This window comes from Malaclemys terrapin, chromosome 6, assembly GCF_027887155.1.
Source record: "Malaclemys terrapin pileata isolate rMalTer1 chromosome 6, rMalTer1.hap1, whole genome shotgun sequence".
NCBI lineage: Eukaryota > Metazoa > Chordata > Testudines > Emydidae > Malaclemys > Malaclemys terrapin.
The window spans coordinates 92,653,818-92,669,439 of NC_071510.1; the positions used below are offsets into that span (position 1 = coordinate 92,653,818).

Consider the following 15,622-nt stretch of genomic DNA (forward strand, 5'->3'; position numbering starts at 1 on the left):
TCAAGTTTCCTTTCCCCCCCTCTATATATTGCAATAGCCTACTGTAGGTACTCACACGAACAATGTGCACACCAGAACCTCTTCTGTCTGCAACACTCAAGGCAACACTACTCTGGCTGCCATGCAGATCCCTAGAGCTGCCATACTGAAAGCTGCTAACTGCAGCATAATTGGAATTAAAGGACCTAGACAGCATGCTCTGAATAAAGAGGGGACAGATTTAACATAGAGATTAGTGCAGCATGCATAAACCACAGGACATGTTATACACCGACTTACACAGACATATATTCCATAACATGCAAAAATAAATACCATGCAACTGAATTAGCTGTGGCATCGTGAAGTACAAAAAAACGCAGTGACACTCTGTTTACATTTATTTACGATCAATCAACATGCAACCTAACATAGTACACATACAAAATTACATGTACGTAAGGCCATTCAGATGTATGTGCGCTTAGGAAAACAATATGGATGTTTAACTCATCTAAATTGTCATACTTTAATTATTCCAACATATATAGACATGTTGGTGGAAAGGAAAAACTGACAGCCAAGATTCACTTGTGCTGAAATTATTTCATTCTCAGCAGAGCCATTATTTTGTCTCAACAGTTTTCAAGATTACTTGTCCAACAATGAAAATTTTTTCAGCCATAGAAATTTTGTTTTTTCTACCAACACAAAAGTAACACAAAATAAATAACATGCACTCAGACAAATTTATTGAACAGAGATTTACCTAGGAGGGAATGTAAGTTCAAGAATACTTGGAGGCTTTTTTTTTTTTTAAGCTACAGTACCTTGCAACATTGACCTCTGTAGTATTGGCAATGGTTTCAAAAAGAAAAGCAGCAAGAGCATTACCATCTTGGCCCCATGAAGTTTTGTCAAGACAAAACAAATGAAAGAACAGGGACACCCAAAATAAAAAAAAAAGGGGAAAGTCCCCAAATTAACCAAACTGACAAATGAACTACACCTATTTAAACACGGACATTGAATCCACTGCATGACAATATTTGTGTACAAAAAATTACTTTCATAATGTTAAGGATATGCCACAAAACATCAAAAGCCAGGAAATGCAGTTTTGTTTGTTTCTATGAAATTCCTGTGTGATTGTTTTCTGTTAAAAAAAGGTCTCATAAAAAGTTCCAAACTTATAATTTGACTAAGATACTATAATCACTGTTGGGTGAATACTTTTTTTTGTTTTGTTTTTAAATGTACATACAATACTGATTTTTGGAATGCATACAAGTCACCAGAGACTACACTGACTACACTACTAGGAGCGTTCCCGCTACAGTACACTCGTGGGATGCTCCATCCAATGCCACTGACCATTGGGAGCCTACTAAATCAGCAGTGCCCATTGGGACTACATGGTTCTTCTTACAGCACCAACTGTTTGGAACCCAGGACATGAGAGGCTCTACAGTCCCCAGTTGTCTCACTTTGTTTTGCTAAGCCTGGGAATACAATGCCAAGGGAAAGGGGAAGGTGGGTGAGCAGTGTGAATCTGCTGAGGCAACATTAAGAAAACCACAGTTACCTTTCTTCAAGTAACCTCTCTCATTTAAGGTGGTCTCTACATATTCCCATTTGTGGGAATCTAGCAAAGCATTCCAACCCCCAGGAAAGAGTCCTAATTAAACAAGGATTGCAGTATTGCCCTTCCAAAATGGGCATGAGATCTAAATGACAAATTAAAAAAAAAAATAGTGCTGTGTAAACATTTGGGCAAAAAGTTCAGGTGGCAACATTGAAGATTTCTATCATGGAAACGTTACAGATGCAGGCCACTGATGTCTGAGCTAATGAAGAAAGCATTAAGACTTTGAGATACGGACACCATAGTTAAAACATACACATGCCAAAAAATGGTCTAATTGACATCATTCTGCTCCCTCCACTTCTGACTAACAAATCCTAGTAAATGCTAACCAAAGATGAACACCTTAAACACTTGAATTAAGCAAAGAAGGTATTTACACATTATTTCTTTGGGAAAAGCAGAGGAATAAGTTTAAAAGAGGAGGTTTTTCAACTGTTTTTTTTTATGGTCACCATGAAGCTAAAGGAAATCTGCTAATGTAGCCATGTGCACCCTCTGAATAGAAACCTATGATCCACTCCTGTGCTCATAGATCCATGGCAACATTTTGTTCTCTCTCTACAAGGTCTCCTGGTGGAGATACCCCACTCCCTCCACAACTCTGTTTCTTCTTCCCCTTAAACCATCTCCTCTACTGAACACAGTGTATTGTCTCACAATTGAAAGAGATTTGTTTCAGTTAAATACTTAAAATGGGAACTTGCAACAAGATAAGTACAGAAACACTACCGTGACATTATGTAAAGTACATGTAAATAATCCGTATCATTAAAGACAATTTGATGAAAAAGATTAAAGGCTTTTAAAAACAGAATAAAACTCAATCTGTGCAAGAGGCTAAAAAACAAAATAAAACAAAAACACACACCCAGGGCATGGATGATCAAATATTTTTGGCAGCTTATATATACATAATTATTTGTGACCACTAGAGAGCAGCTTTACATTAGAAGGAAAAAGAATGGCTTCTATGGGTACAATAACTGATTCTTTGCGATGTGTTGTCCACATGTTCCACTTCTAGTGCATGTGTGACACCAGAATCTTTTTGAGTAGCAGTGTCTGTTGTGGCCTGTGTGCCTTCCCAACACTCCTTGGCCAAGGGCATAAAGGATGAGGCAGCTGCATCAAATCTCCCTCCAGCTCCTTCAGTGACACCAAATCCAAATTAGCAAGGATTCTCCAATAGCAGGAAAGGAGGGCAGGCCATGGAAAACATATCTAACACATCTTGAAAAGCCAGAATTACTGTAGGGTAGTAACTTCTTTTTTCAAGTGACTGTCCACATGTTCCACTTTGGATTATGCAAGTGATAACTTGCATGGACACGTAAGCACTACTAGAGTTTACTGGAAAAATGACTGCATGACAGCTCTGTCAAAGCAGGCTTCAGACAGGGAGTTCTCCACCAGGGAATAGTGCTAGGTGAAGGTGTGAATTGAACTCCGGGTAGCTACTCAGCAAATCTCTAAGACTGGGGCACCTTGCAGGAAAACTGCAGAGGCTGCCTGAGTTCTGGTGGAATGGATCCAAATGAGCCACCATATAGCGTGTCTTAATACGATCTGAGACCCATTTTGACAGTATTTGGCTGGAGATAGGTTGACCCTTCATTCTCTCAGCAAATGCTAGACGCAACAAAGCCTTTTAAGAGCCCTTCTAGATAGTAGGGAAGAGACATGACAATGTTGAAGGTGCGGCTCGATGTCTAGTTGGCAGCTGGTATCAAGCAGAGTACCCCAAGGGTTGGTCCTGGGGCCAGTTTTGTTCAACATCTTTATTAATGATCTGGATGATGGGATGGATTTCACCCTCAGCAAGTTTGCAGATGACACTAAGCTGGGGGGAGAGGTAGATATGCTGGAGAATAGGGATAGGATCCAGACTGACCTAGACAAATTGGAGGATTGGGCCAAAAGATATCTGATGAGGTTCAACAACGACAAGGGCAGAGTCCTGACCTTAGGATGGAAGAATCCCATGGACCGCTATAGGCTGGGGACCGACTGGCTAAGCAGCAGTTCTGCAGAAAAGGACCTGGGGATTACAGTGGATAAGAAGCTGGATATGAGTCAGCAGTGTGCCCTTGCTGCCAAGATGGCTAATGGCATATTGGGCTGCATTAGTAAGAGCACTGCCAGCAGATTGAGGGAAGTGATTATTCCCCTTTATTCGGCACTGGTGAGGCCACATCTGGAGTACTGAGTCCAGTTTTGGGTCCTCCACTGCAGAAAGGATGTGGAAAAATTGGAAAGAGTCCAGCGGAGGGCAACAAAAATGATTAGGGGGCTGGGGCACATGATTTATGAGGAGAGGCTGAGGGAACTGGGATTGTTTCATCTGCAGAAGAGAAGAATGAGGGGGGATTTGATAGCTGCTTTTAAGTACCTGACGGGGAGTTCCAAAGAGGATGGAGCTAGGCTGTTTTCAGTGGTGGTAGATGACAGAACAAGAAGCAATGGTCTTAAGTTGAAGTGGAGGAGGTCTAGGTTGGATATTAGGAAACACTATTTTACTAGGAGGGTGGTGAAGCACTGGAATGGGTTACCTAGGGAGGTGGTGGAATCTCCATCCTTAGAGGTTTTTAAGGCCCAGCTTGACAAAGCCCTGGCTGAGATGATTTAGTTGGTGTTGGTCCTGCTTTGAGCAGGGGGTTGGACTAGATGACAAACTGAGATCTCTTCCAAACCTAATCTTCTATGATTCTTTGGGCAGGTCTTCACTATGGGGGGTGGGGGGGTCGATTTAAGATACGCAAATTCAGCTACGCGAATAGCGTAGCTGAATTCGACCTATCGGAGCCGACTTACCCCGCTGTGAGGACGGCGGCAATATTGACCTCCGCGGCTCCCCACCAACGGCACTTACTCCCACCTCCGCTGGTGGAGTAAGAGCGTCGATTCGGGGATCGATTGTCACGTCCCAACGAGACGTGATAATTCGATCCCCGAGAGATCGATTTCTACCCGCCAATTCAGGCGGGTAGTGTAGACCTAGCCTATGATTTAGCTCTCCCTGGGTCGTGTGAGATTTGGAAAAGAAGACAGGTAAATGGATCATCTGGTTAAGAGGAAAATCAAACCACTTTGGGTAAAAACTTTAGATGAGGTTTTAAAGTTGCTTTGTCCTTGTGGAATACTGTATAAGGTGGACCCACCATACGGGCCTGAATCTCTTCAGGCTGAGGTTATGCCACTAGGAAGGAGGTCTCCACAGAAAAGTGGTATAAGGAACAGGCTGCCATAGGTGCTAAAAGAGGTTCCATCAAAGCTGTTAAGACAATACTGAGATCCCAAGAGGGCAGCATCTTTCTAACTGGTGGGAAGCTATGGAGGATACCTTTGACAAGACACTGTCGGATAAGAAGGTGTGGCCTTCCACCAGAGGATCATGGGCAGAGATGGCTGCCAAGTGTACTTGACAGAACAGATAGAAAGGTCCAAATGCTTTAAGATGAGGAGACAGTTCAGGATGGCAGTCACTGGTGTTTCCAAAGGAGTGAAATTATTCTCCAACTCCCAGATAGAGAATCTCTTCTATTTAGCAGCATAGGTCAGTCTGGTGGAATCTTTTCTGCTGCAAATCCGGATGTTTTGAAATGCTATACAGCAGCCAGGATCCATGCTGTGAGATAGAGGTGCTAGGTTCAGGTACAGGACTTTTCTACCTGATTGTGTATCATTTCAGGGTGTGTTTCAGTGAGCATGATCAGGAGCCATGACAACAGGTTTATGAGGTCTGAGAACCAAAAGTGTCTGGGCCATGCTGGGGCTATCTTATTACCAGAGCCCTAGCTTATCTGATCTTCCCAAGGACACTCTGTATCAGAGGAATTGGGAAGTAGGCATACATGAGTCCCGGTTACCACAGTATCAGAAAGGTATCTGAAGGCGAGCTGGGACTGGCTCCTCCCTTGGAACAGAATCTGAGGCACTTGTACTGGTCAGATAGCAAACTGGCCCAAAACTGCAGGCCCATAGGTGCAAAAATGTCTCACAGCATGGAGTCCTTGAGTGATCATTCATGGCTGAGTACTGACGACTGAGTTGGTTTGCTAAGGTGTTTTGTAGACCAGGATGATGTAATGCTACTGATGTGACATGGTGACTGATACACCATTCTCAAAGGTGGGTTGTCTCCTGGCACAACCAGGATGGGTGAACACATTCCTGTGGTTGATACAGTACATTGCTGTGGTGTTGTCAATGAACATCTGTACTGTGGCATCTCAAAGCAATGGGAAGAAGGCTATGCATGCTAGCCGAATGGCTCTCAGTTCCAGGATGTTTATAGGAAGCCTGGCCTCTTGGGTGGAATGGAAGCCTTGGATATGATAGAGGAATGGGACTGCTTTATAACCTTGGCTACAGCGCATCCGGGTGCGTGTAGGACACAGATGTGGCTGCAATTCACAATGCTACAAAAACAAAAATTCCAGTCGTGTGTGGATGGTATGCATGCACTCCAAACGTGGAATACATGTGGACAATCACTTGAAGAAGAGCCTTTCTTCCACTTACAAAAAAAAAAAAGTAACAGTATAATGAACAATCCGACAATTTTTATTGAATATTCAAGTCTCTATCTGAAGATCTATTTTCAAGAAGTCTTAGCTATCATTTTTCTTCTAGTTGCATAGTTTCAGGTTACTCAATTATGATAGGAACATATCCCTAACGTGCTGTAAAATGGGTTACACATATTCATTGCTATGTTGAAGTTAGTCAATCTTATTTGCTAGACATCAGGCTTTCATTTGATCCCTTATGCAAACTGCTGCTTGAAATGTTTTCCCCTTTACATCACCAGGCGAAAATGTCCAAGAGACAGACAAAACAAGAATTAGCTTCTCTGGTTTTGATTTATAGACAGCCTTTGATTATTTAAAATTTAAAAAGATTATTCTTGTACAAGTTTAGAAACTATGGAATCTATAATTTTAAAAAAAAATCATTCATGAAAACTTTTATTAAAAATCCCTAAATAGAAATAATGATAAGTATGTTATATAAACCACTGAAAGTCAGGTAATGCAAAGGAAAGGTGAACAGTGATCTTAATCATACTACTGTGTAAGAATACAGGCAGCAACATATGAATTAAAGATGGCGATATTATTTTTAAGTTTGTATTTTCTGATTTTTTTTGTTTTGTAACCTTTATAATGTTTAAACACAACAGATTCTTTTAATCTGTGAATTTCCTTTCTTTGTTGTGGAGCGTTTGTTAAAGAATATGTACTTGTGACCTTCTAAATTAAATAATACTGTTTCTTTCCCCTGTATACATCCCAGAGATCTAGAATACAGTATGGAATAACTCCCTACAAAATTACAAGCCCATTTTGAGTTATAAACAGAAGCACACCGGAAACTACCAAATTCTGATTTATGGGACTCTCATAATTTAAGTGATCTGAAAAACAAAAAATGTAAAAAGATACGGTAATTGTAATGCTATTTGCTTAATGTCTTAAATAGAAGCGGATAGAGAAACATGCAGCAAATAACTGGATTTTCACATTCCTCACTATTGTATTGGCCAGCCGTCGCTCAAAGCCAGCTCAGAGAAGCACATCTGTGGCTCTTTTGAAATTCATGGCATGGTTTTGAGATGTTTATCATGTACCAAACAATATAAAATAAATGCTACCTATAAAAGCACACTCTCAGAGAAAGAGAAAGTGTCTCTCACACAAACAGACATCTCCACACTGTGCTCAGACCACTGAATGAAAAACCACTGTAAAAATTAATAGCATTATTTATAAAAACAAAGCCACCCTCTTAAATGTTGAAGAACAGATAAACCTAGTGGTTCCAACATAAACTAAACTAGACTGGTGGAAGGGAAGGATAAGAATTAAGGAGACAGCATTTATTACACAATACCATTCCAATAGGGAAAAAAAGTAAGGTGTTATTAAACACATGGAGGGAAAGGATGAACTGTGAGGGCAAGTTTCTCACACTACCCTCATCACCTAGTATCTGGCGTCTTTCAGTAATGTATTTGGTGCCCTGCCTAACATTTGTAAAGTCACTATCTGACATAGTTCCCTCTGGTACTTCATTCACTGAAGCACAAGCACTCTGAGGTCTGGGTATGTTTGGACCATCAGTACTATAAGTTCTGGCAGAAAAAAGTCCCTGTTGCCAAGACATTATTGGCAGAGCTCTACCCATTCTCTCATCTTATCCCAAGTGGGAGAATTGTGCATAAAGTGTAGTATTTTGTTTAGGTAGGGTTGTTTTTGTTCTTTATGTTTATGCTTCAATGTATTTATACAAGAGAAGCAAGGTTGAAGACGTGCACCTTACACTGGGAGTGGAAGGTGATGAGGTCTGTGATGGTTAGGGCCCTACCAAATTCACGGCCATGAAAAATGCGTCCTGACCCAAAATGGAGTTCCAGGAGGGTCGCAAGGTGATTTTTGTGTGTGTGTGGGGGGGGGGTGTCATGGTCAGTAGTGGATTGGGCACTGGCCAACTGGGGAGCCCCCACACCACACTCTGCCTGCCCAGCACTGCTGCCGTTAAGCGGGGTTGGGGCGCGGGAGCTTGCTCTACTCAACCTGCCTGGCGCTCCTGCCAGGGAGCAGGGAAAGTGTCTATGCCCCAACCCTGCTCCCCAGCAGGAATGCGGGGGGAGGGGAGAGAGAGGAAGGGGGTGACTGCAGGTGGAAAGAGTGGGGAGGGTCCCCCCCACTTGCTCTGGCAGAGAGCCCCAGAAAGGCGTAATCCGCAACTGGTCACGATATTGTCACCCTTACTTCTGCACTGCCTTCAGAGCTGGGTGACCGGAGAGCGGCAGTTGTTGGCCAGGTGCCCAGCTCTGAAGACAGAGTCCTGCCATCAGCAGCACAGAAGCAAGGGTGGCAATACCATACAATTACCACACCGAGAAATTTCAGATTTAAATAGCTGAAATCATGAAATTTATGATTTTTAAAATCCTATGACCGTGAAATTGACCAAAATGGACTGAGAATTTGGTAGGACCGTAGTGATGGTCCTTAGTTTCTGTGGGTACTCAAGGATCCACCACAATAAAAGCACTATTGTGAGATCCTTAAAATGTACATGATATCAGAGCTCACATACCTACCCAGATAAGGCTTGAAGCCAGAGTCTAGAACTTATTCCTATGAGGAGGGAATTACAATAATTAAGATTCTTGGTCATGAGGGCTAATATTGCTGTTCTGATATCACATAAAAAGAAGATTAGAGCCTGAAAAAAACTGCAGATTCAAAAAAACACTTTTGTTCCACGTCCATTGAAAAGTCATGCTTGAGTATGATGCCAAGATTTTTAACCTTGCTTATCATCTTCAAATAAATCCCCTTAACAAGAAGGGACATTGAGGTGAGAAAAATATTAACATGATAATCATTACCCACCAGAAAGACTATCTTCCTGAGGGTAAGGATAAAGCAGCTTGATGCATCTGACTGACAATGTCATCCAAGGCAACGTGTTTTCAAGGACAAGAAATGTGTATCGCCAGCAGAGCAATGACACTCTGCCCTATATTTAGAAAATACTTTCCTAAGGGGCTTTGTATATACATTGGGCAACATGAATGACTACATTCCTGAAAGATGCTAGCCTCCCTTCACATCCCTTGGTGATGACCTATAATTGTTCAACAATGCCAATCAACTCTTATCTTCTGGGTATAGCAAAGCAGCTCCAGAAATATCAGCCACTGTCTTTTAGCCACCAATGATCAGTCAGATCAAAAATCTGCTGGGATCTACTACATGATCAGGATGGTTAAGTGCCTTATCTCAAAGCAGCAAAAGATCATTCAAGATTCTGACAAACATGAACTCCAAAAGACTAGATTCCAGATTAATATCTACTTAGTGTGGCTTTGGTGCTCAGATGCAACTGAAACTACAAAACCATTAACTTTTCAGTCACCTTGCAAAATATAATATAATTTTTTAAAACTACACTACAATTAAAAACACTTACCTGAGCCTCTAAGCACTGGGTCTATAGTCCAGCAAGTCTCCTTGGTGGAAGCCATGATGTTACATAATGATTCATTCTAACGTAGTTGAACTGAGCCAACAAGTATGATGGGGGGCGGGGGAGGGTTTTTCCTTTTTTCAGGAAGGGTAAGTTTATAATCAGTTATCTGAATATTTCTCGGAGACATTCAACACATACATTTATAATTACCTATATTTTTTGAAAAAAAAATTGTTCACAGGTCCCATTTAAAAAGTTTCAGAGCACATTTTCATTACAAAGTGAAAAATTAATCAAAATACAGATTATGTAGTTTTTTTATAATACAGGATGACAGAAAGATGAACATAATTAACAATTTTTTACCTTTTCTAACTTTTTAGCTTCAATGTGTCGCAGCACCTGTTCCCGCCAATCATGAGGGACTTTGCTTTTTCCTGGAGGGTCTAACAAAGAATGTTCAGAATTAACCCTTGGGTTTGGTCTTTTTGTGGGACTAGTCCGTGAATAATTAAAGTCACTAACTGACATAGTTCTTTCTGGTATTTCATTCACTGAAGGACGAGCACTCTGAGGTCTAGGTGCATTTGGACCATCAATGCTGTACGTTCTTGCAGAAAGAGGTCTCGGTTGCCCAGACATTATTGGTGGAGCTCTTCCCATTGAATGCAAATCTCTATATGTTAAGTAGTCCCCTTCAGGAACCTGGGCACGCCTTGGGGGTCCAGTATCACCAACATTTATGGAAGCTGTAGAGGATATGCTGCTCTGTCTCTGAAGAGTATTTCTGGTTGCTCCAGGAACAAGTCTATCATTCGGTGGAATAGCCCACATTTCTAAATGTCTTCCACCCATCCTTTGATGCATGTTATATGCAGCATTGGCTCGAACGTTATTATGATTGGAGAAATTCATGTTGGCAGTATGTTTTACATAATTAGAGCTTTCTGTGCTGTCTGACCTAGATAGACGCTGAGGTGGTAAGCTCCCTTGTTCTAGTTGGGCATTTTGTTTTGGGAGCCACAAGGTGTCTTTGGCTGTTGTACTGCTGCTATATTGGATATTATACTGAGGTACACTGAACATCTGTGCACCACTTGCCCCTGGTCCTCTAACTACATTAGCACCTTCAGGATTGTGATTTGAATCAAACTTAAACAAAGTTTTTGTACAAGATACTAAATCAGAAGATGATGATGATCCAGGAAATACCTGCAAAGGTTGGTCATATAGAAGAGTAGCAGACTTGCTTCGGACAATGTTTTTTCCATCTGGACCAGCAGATGCTGATTTTACCAGTGAGTTGGGCTCTTGGGATCCATTGTCATTAACAATATCAAAAATTTTTAGAGCACCAGTGTCGATGTTGGTGATACTGTGAGATTTCACCACAGGACCACTTCGCTGTGGGGACAGATCTTCAGTGCTCTTTGAAATACATATATCCACAGAAAAATCAGTGTCAACTGTAATGCCTCTCTTTAATTCAGCCTTCCTTGGAGATTGTGGTACTTTCTCAGAATGTCCATTCACTTTACTTATAGAACAGAGGTTAGAATATTGATTTCTATTTTCCAAGTGCTCAGTTTCTTCTTTCATGTTATAGTTTAAACAGCCCTTTACTGACACTATTTCCTGTGTCTTTAATCTTTCCATAACACTTGGTTGTATTGTATCTTCACTAGTCAGTTTGTTGATGTTCATGTTAATTTGGTCTAATTTGTGTGATTCCTCAGTAGTTGTGTTTAGATCAACACCTTTTTCTATTAGAGCTAATCTCTCTTCAATCCTTAACTCATATTCAGGTAAATTTGTAACTTTCTCTTGCACATTGATTTCTTCTTCTGCTGTGATGTTTAATTCACCTCCATTTTGCAAAAGGCTATTAAAATTTTCATCTTCTTGCCTGAAAAAAAGATAGTTCTTTAAGAAAACCAGAGAGGCTGCCAATAGCATTGATCTATTTTTAAATACTGGTTCAGATAAGTTGTGTATTATCATGCAGAAGTCCCACACCATGGATGCATGATGAGACAAAAGACCAATTGCTGACCTAATTTATAATGTTATATTCCCATTAGGAAAAACATTCTGTACTAACGGCCTAATCCTGCAAGTCTTACTCACATGACAAGTTGCACTTGAAATTAATGGACTATTCATGTAAACAAGAATTCTTGAATTAGCAACAGGTTGTAAAATCAGGCCCTAATTTCAGAATTCCACTTAAAAGTTCAGTGTTAATGTTTCAATATTGTACTTGCGTCATTTTTGTTGCAATAAAATTATATTTCTGATTGGATACTTCTAAACAAGATCAGCATGAGAAAAATGCCTTGATTTTAGTTCGTTATATCAGATTTTAATTACTAAACTATAGACTGCTAGCCATTAAACTAATAGAGTACAATATTTAAGGAAATCTAACCACTTTTTGCAACCTGTGTCGTTAAACTATTTGCTCTCCAACATCCTCTGAATAATCGTAAATGATATGATGAAGTTTTCTGTAGAGGTAATAGAAAAATAAAAGTTGAAAAGGATACAATTATTGTACCTTAAGAAGATGGGAACAGATTCTTGACTATTACAATTTGCTGGGGTGCCTTTTTTTTTTTTAAATTAAGAAAAACAAGTTATTTTGTGTTACACTTCAAGATAAAAGTCCTATTTTGTTATTTAAAATTATTTTAGAATATGAACATATTTAAATTAATTATTTAATGAACAATAATCAAGGTGTCAGACTGGACTATATAACAACAATTTTTACTAAACGATAAGCAACAAGTTTCTCTATTGTAGTTGCTCAGGTATCCTTGCTGTTATAGCCTTGCTATAAACGGTTTCACAAACCTGATTTTGGAAATAGCAGCACTATGTGTTTCTTTGTCCGGAGAGCACACTGAAGTGTCATTGCTACTGTCGGTATTTAGAGAAACTGAATCTGACATTCGAGAAGGAGAGGAACAATTGCTGTTATTGTGATTGCTGTTGTGGGTAGCTTCATCTGATAAGGAATCTGCATCTTTATCTGAAACAAAATTTGTCAGTTTAGTCATGCACATATTGATTCTCTATAAAGTCAACAAATATTCACGTAATGCTTATTACTAGAAAAAGAAAGTATAATTTCTTCATACACTAACACTATCAATAATTATTAATTATTATTATTATAAACATTGATAAATTGCCTTTGCAAAGTTCAGTTTTGCTTCATACAATTTGACAGAATTTCTGTTTTTGTCAGCAATGGTTCCTGTTTAAGGAACAGCTGGTTAAGTGCAGCCAGTACTCGTCCACTACTGAAATTCAACTTGTTGCTCTTTGTAAAGTTTATTGGCCAGGTACCAACGTTACACTATATAATCTTTTCCAAAGGCCATCAATCAAATTATGTTTCACATGTTTCTGTTTTTAGACCCCCTTCAAGTGCTTATATTGCACAAACTTTATTAGCTTTTTTCCAAGTAAAGTGTTCAGCTTCGAATGTGAGACAAATAGTAATGTAGCAGTACACAAAGTTGCTACTCGCTAACCTTATGGTATAATTCCATTTAATTGAATCCAGTGTGCCCCTCATGTAGCCCTATGTAAATCATCTGCTAATTGTGGAGATAAAGGGAGGGGGACACGCATTAGGACCCTAATTGGGCCCTGGATGATTGCTACTTTCCACCACCCACCACAGAGGTAATGAGGTTGAATAGTGCCCGTATAAGAAAAATGAAAATTACTGATTATTTTTTAAGAAAGGTTTTTAATGACTTACGGCTATAAATGCAACACAGACAGAATAGGAAAAGAAAAATTAAAGACCAGCAATGAAAAAGGATTAATATAAATGGCAAGTTATACTGAAGACAAGCACAAGTACAGGTAATATTATGCATTAGTTACTTACTACTATAAGGGAATGTAATATTATGCATTAGTATTGAATATAAATGGCAATTTATACTGATGACAGGTACAAGCACATGCAAAGCTATTATTACTTATTAACTACTAACTTTACATGTACTGTTTTTGCCCTTAGTAAGCACAAGTACAAGTAAAGATATTATATCTTGATTAACAACTTACTACTATTTTTAAACAATGTAATACTATTATTGAGCTTTTAATACTACTTTTAATACTGCAGTATTGATACAACTGGAGATTAAATTATTCCGACACTACCATTTTTAATACTGTAGTGTTAACACAACTTGAGATTAAATTAGTTTGAGCGACCAGACTTTTTTTTACTTTATAACCCTACCCCGCATTTGTTTGAAAATACGTTACCCTTTAGTCGGCCATTTTTTGCATTGGCCAGGTACAGACGGTTGAGAAGTGCACATTCCTTTTGTTCGGGGATGTTGGCTGGGTTTACCAAAACACACACGCACAGTTTTGTGCCTTCATACTTTTTATTTTATTTGTTGGCCGTATTTTAAAACAGACCAACCAATTAGGGTAGGCCAATTGTTTACTGTGGTGGTTGTGTTTACTTTGATATTTAATTGTTGTTTTAGTTTTATAAGTTAGCACAAGGAGATAACTTATTTCCATATAGCCCGTTGTTTTGACTGAGTAATGTGGTTTTATAAGCTATGCCTGAAGGCCTTATTTTACCACATAGGAGTTAGCATAAAGCGTTGTTTGGTTGCAGTGTTTTTTGACCACAGGTTTTAGCCTAATTTTGCAAAGCTTGCTTTTTGAAGCTTCTGGAAGTTTGAGGCCTAACACTGACAATACTTTTATTCAGTTTAGGCTTGACAATACAGTTGTTCAAATTATTTACACTAATAACTTCTCAATAGCCTTCATCACTGACGGTGATTAGTCAGGTTTTTTTTTTAAAAAGACAAATACTTTAAATTATGTCCCACAATGGTTTTAATACAATCTGGGGTTTTAATAAACTCAACGAAATTTTTTTTCTACTCTTTAATAAAGTACAAAGTATTAAGCAAACATCAGCATTACTCCCTTCTTTCCCCATATTTCTGTATCAATGAAACTGCAGCTCAAAATAGCACTTCAGTTTATCTGAATGCCAAGTTATCCAAAAGTTGTATATGTCCCCCAGTCATCTGGATAAACAGTAATGTACTGTATATAGTTATAACACAGCTATGTATTAAACAAAATATTCTGGAAGAAAATGAATCTTTGAAAAACCTTTGAATGTGCTCTAAATACTGTTATGTTCTGAAGAATCAGTTTTATAAATATAGCAAGAGAAGATCAACAATGTTTTTATGCCTAACCATAATCCAGAAACAGAACTCCGTAGTATTTTCATGAAGACCTAAGTAAGGCATGTATTCTTGCACACATTTGCTCTTGCCTAACCTATGCATACAAATACCTGATGAGATAGTACAAATCATCTATATGCATGGCCTACTAGGCACCAAACTAGCCATGTGCATAAGCAAGTCAGGTTTCATACACATAAATTAGACAGGCAAATGTACATATACAATTCACCTTGCCTAACTTTGAAAATTTGGCTCCAAGAGACTAACTCAGGCACCAGCAGGAATTAATTTGCCAACCTGGCCTCTGGCTCCTGGGACAAAGAAAGAGCTTTTGGCTCATTTTATTAACCAGACATCAGATCTCAGAGAAGGCTTTGCTAACTGTCAAGATCATCTCCCTTTCTCACACTTCTTCCGCAAGCAAGTGAATGAATGTTATGTGGGTCCAAAGCAGGGCAAAGCCCTACAGATCCATAAGATCTCATTAACCCTTATCCCTTTATATAGTGTGTCCAGAGTCCTTCTTGCTCTGAAAGGAACTGGACTGGGCAACATAGGAGAATATACAAAATGGGCAAAGAGCCATCTCTTTCCTAACCTTTAAAATTTGTGCCCCAGAAATCTGGACTAGCCCTTACACTTCTGACAAAACGGTTGCTCTGGCTAGAACAATTATCCTCCAGAAAACCAATTCTGGTTCTTCTAACAAATTTCATAATACAAAGTTTCCTCTGGAAAGGAAGAGAGAACTAAG

The 15,622-nt window shown here is 39.3% G+C and overlaps 1 protein-coding gene across 5 annotated transcripts in view; it reads right to left on the reverse strand.

The window, feature by feature from the left end:
- Positions 1 to 15,622, reverse strand: part of ERBIN (erbb2 interacting protein) — a 243,832-nt gene that overhangs the window by 20,314 nt on the left and 207,896 nt on the right. For 4 of the 5 annotated variants that reach the window (XM_054031406.1, XM_054031405.1, XM_054031407.1 and 1 more), the window contains exons 21-23: positions 12,467 to 12,644; positions 9,977 to 11,516; positions 56 to 199 (exon numbers count right to left, since the gene is read on the reverse strand). In XM_054031406.1, the coding sequence (XP_053887381.1) occupies positions 56 to 199; positions 9,977 to 11,516; positions 12,467 to 12,644 (1,862 nt within the window). The remainder of the gene's footprint in view (positions 1 to 55; positions 200 to 9,976; positions 11,517 to 12,466; positions 12,645 to 15,622) is intronic. The other variant, XM_054031409.1, reaches the window with a different exon arrangement.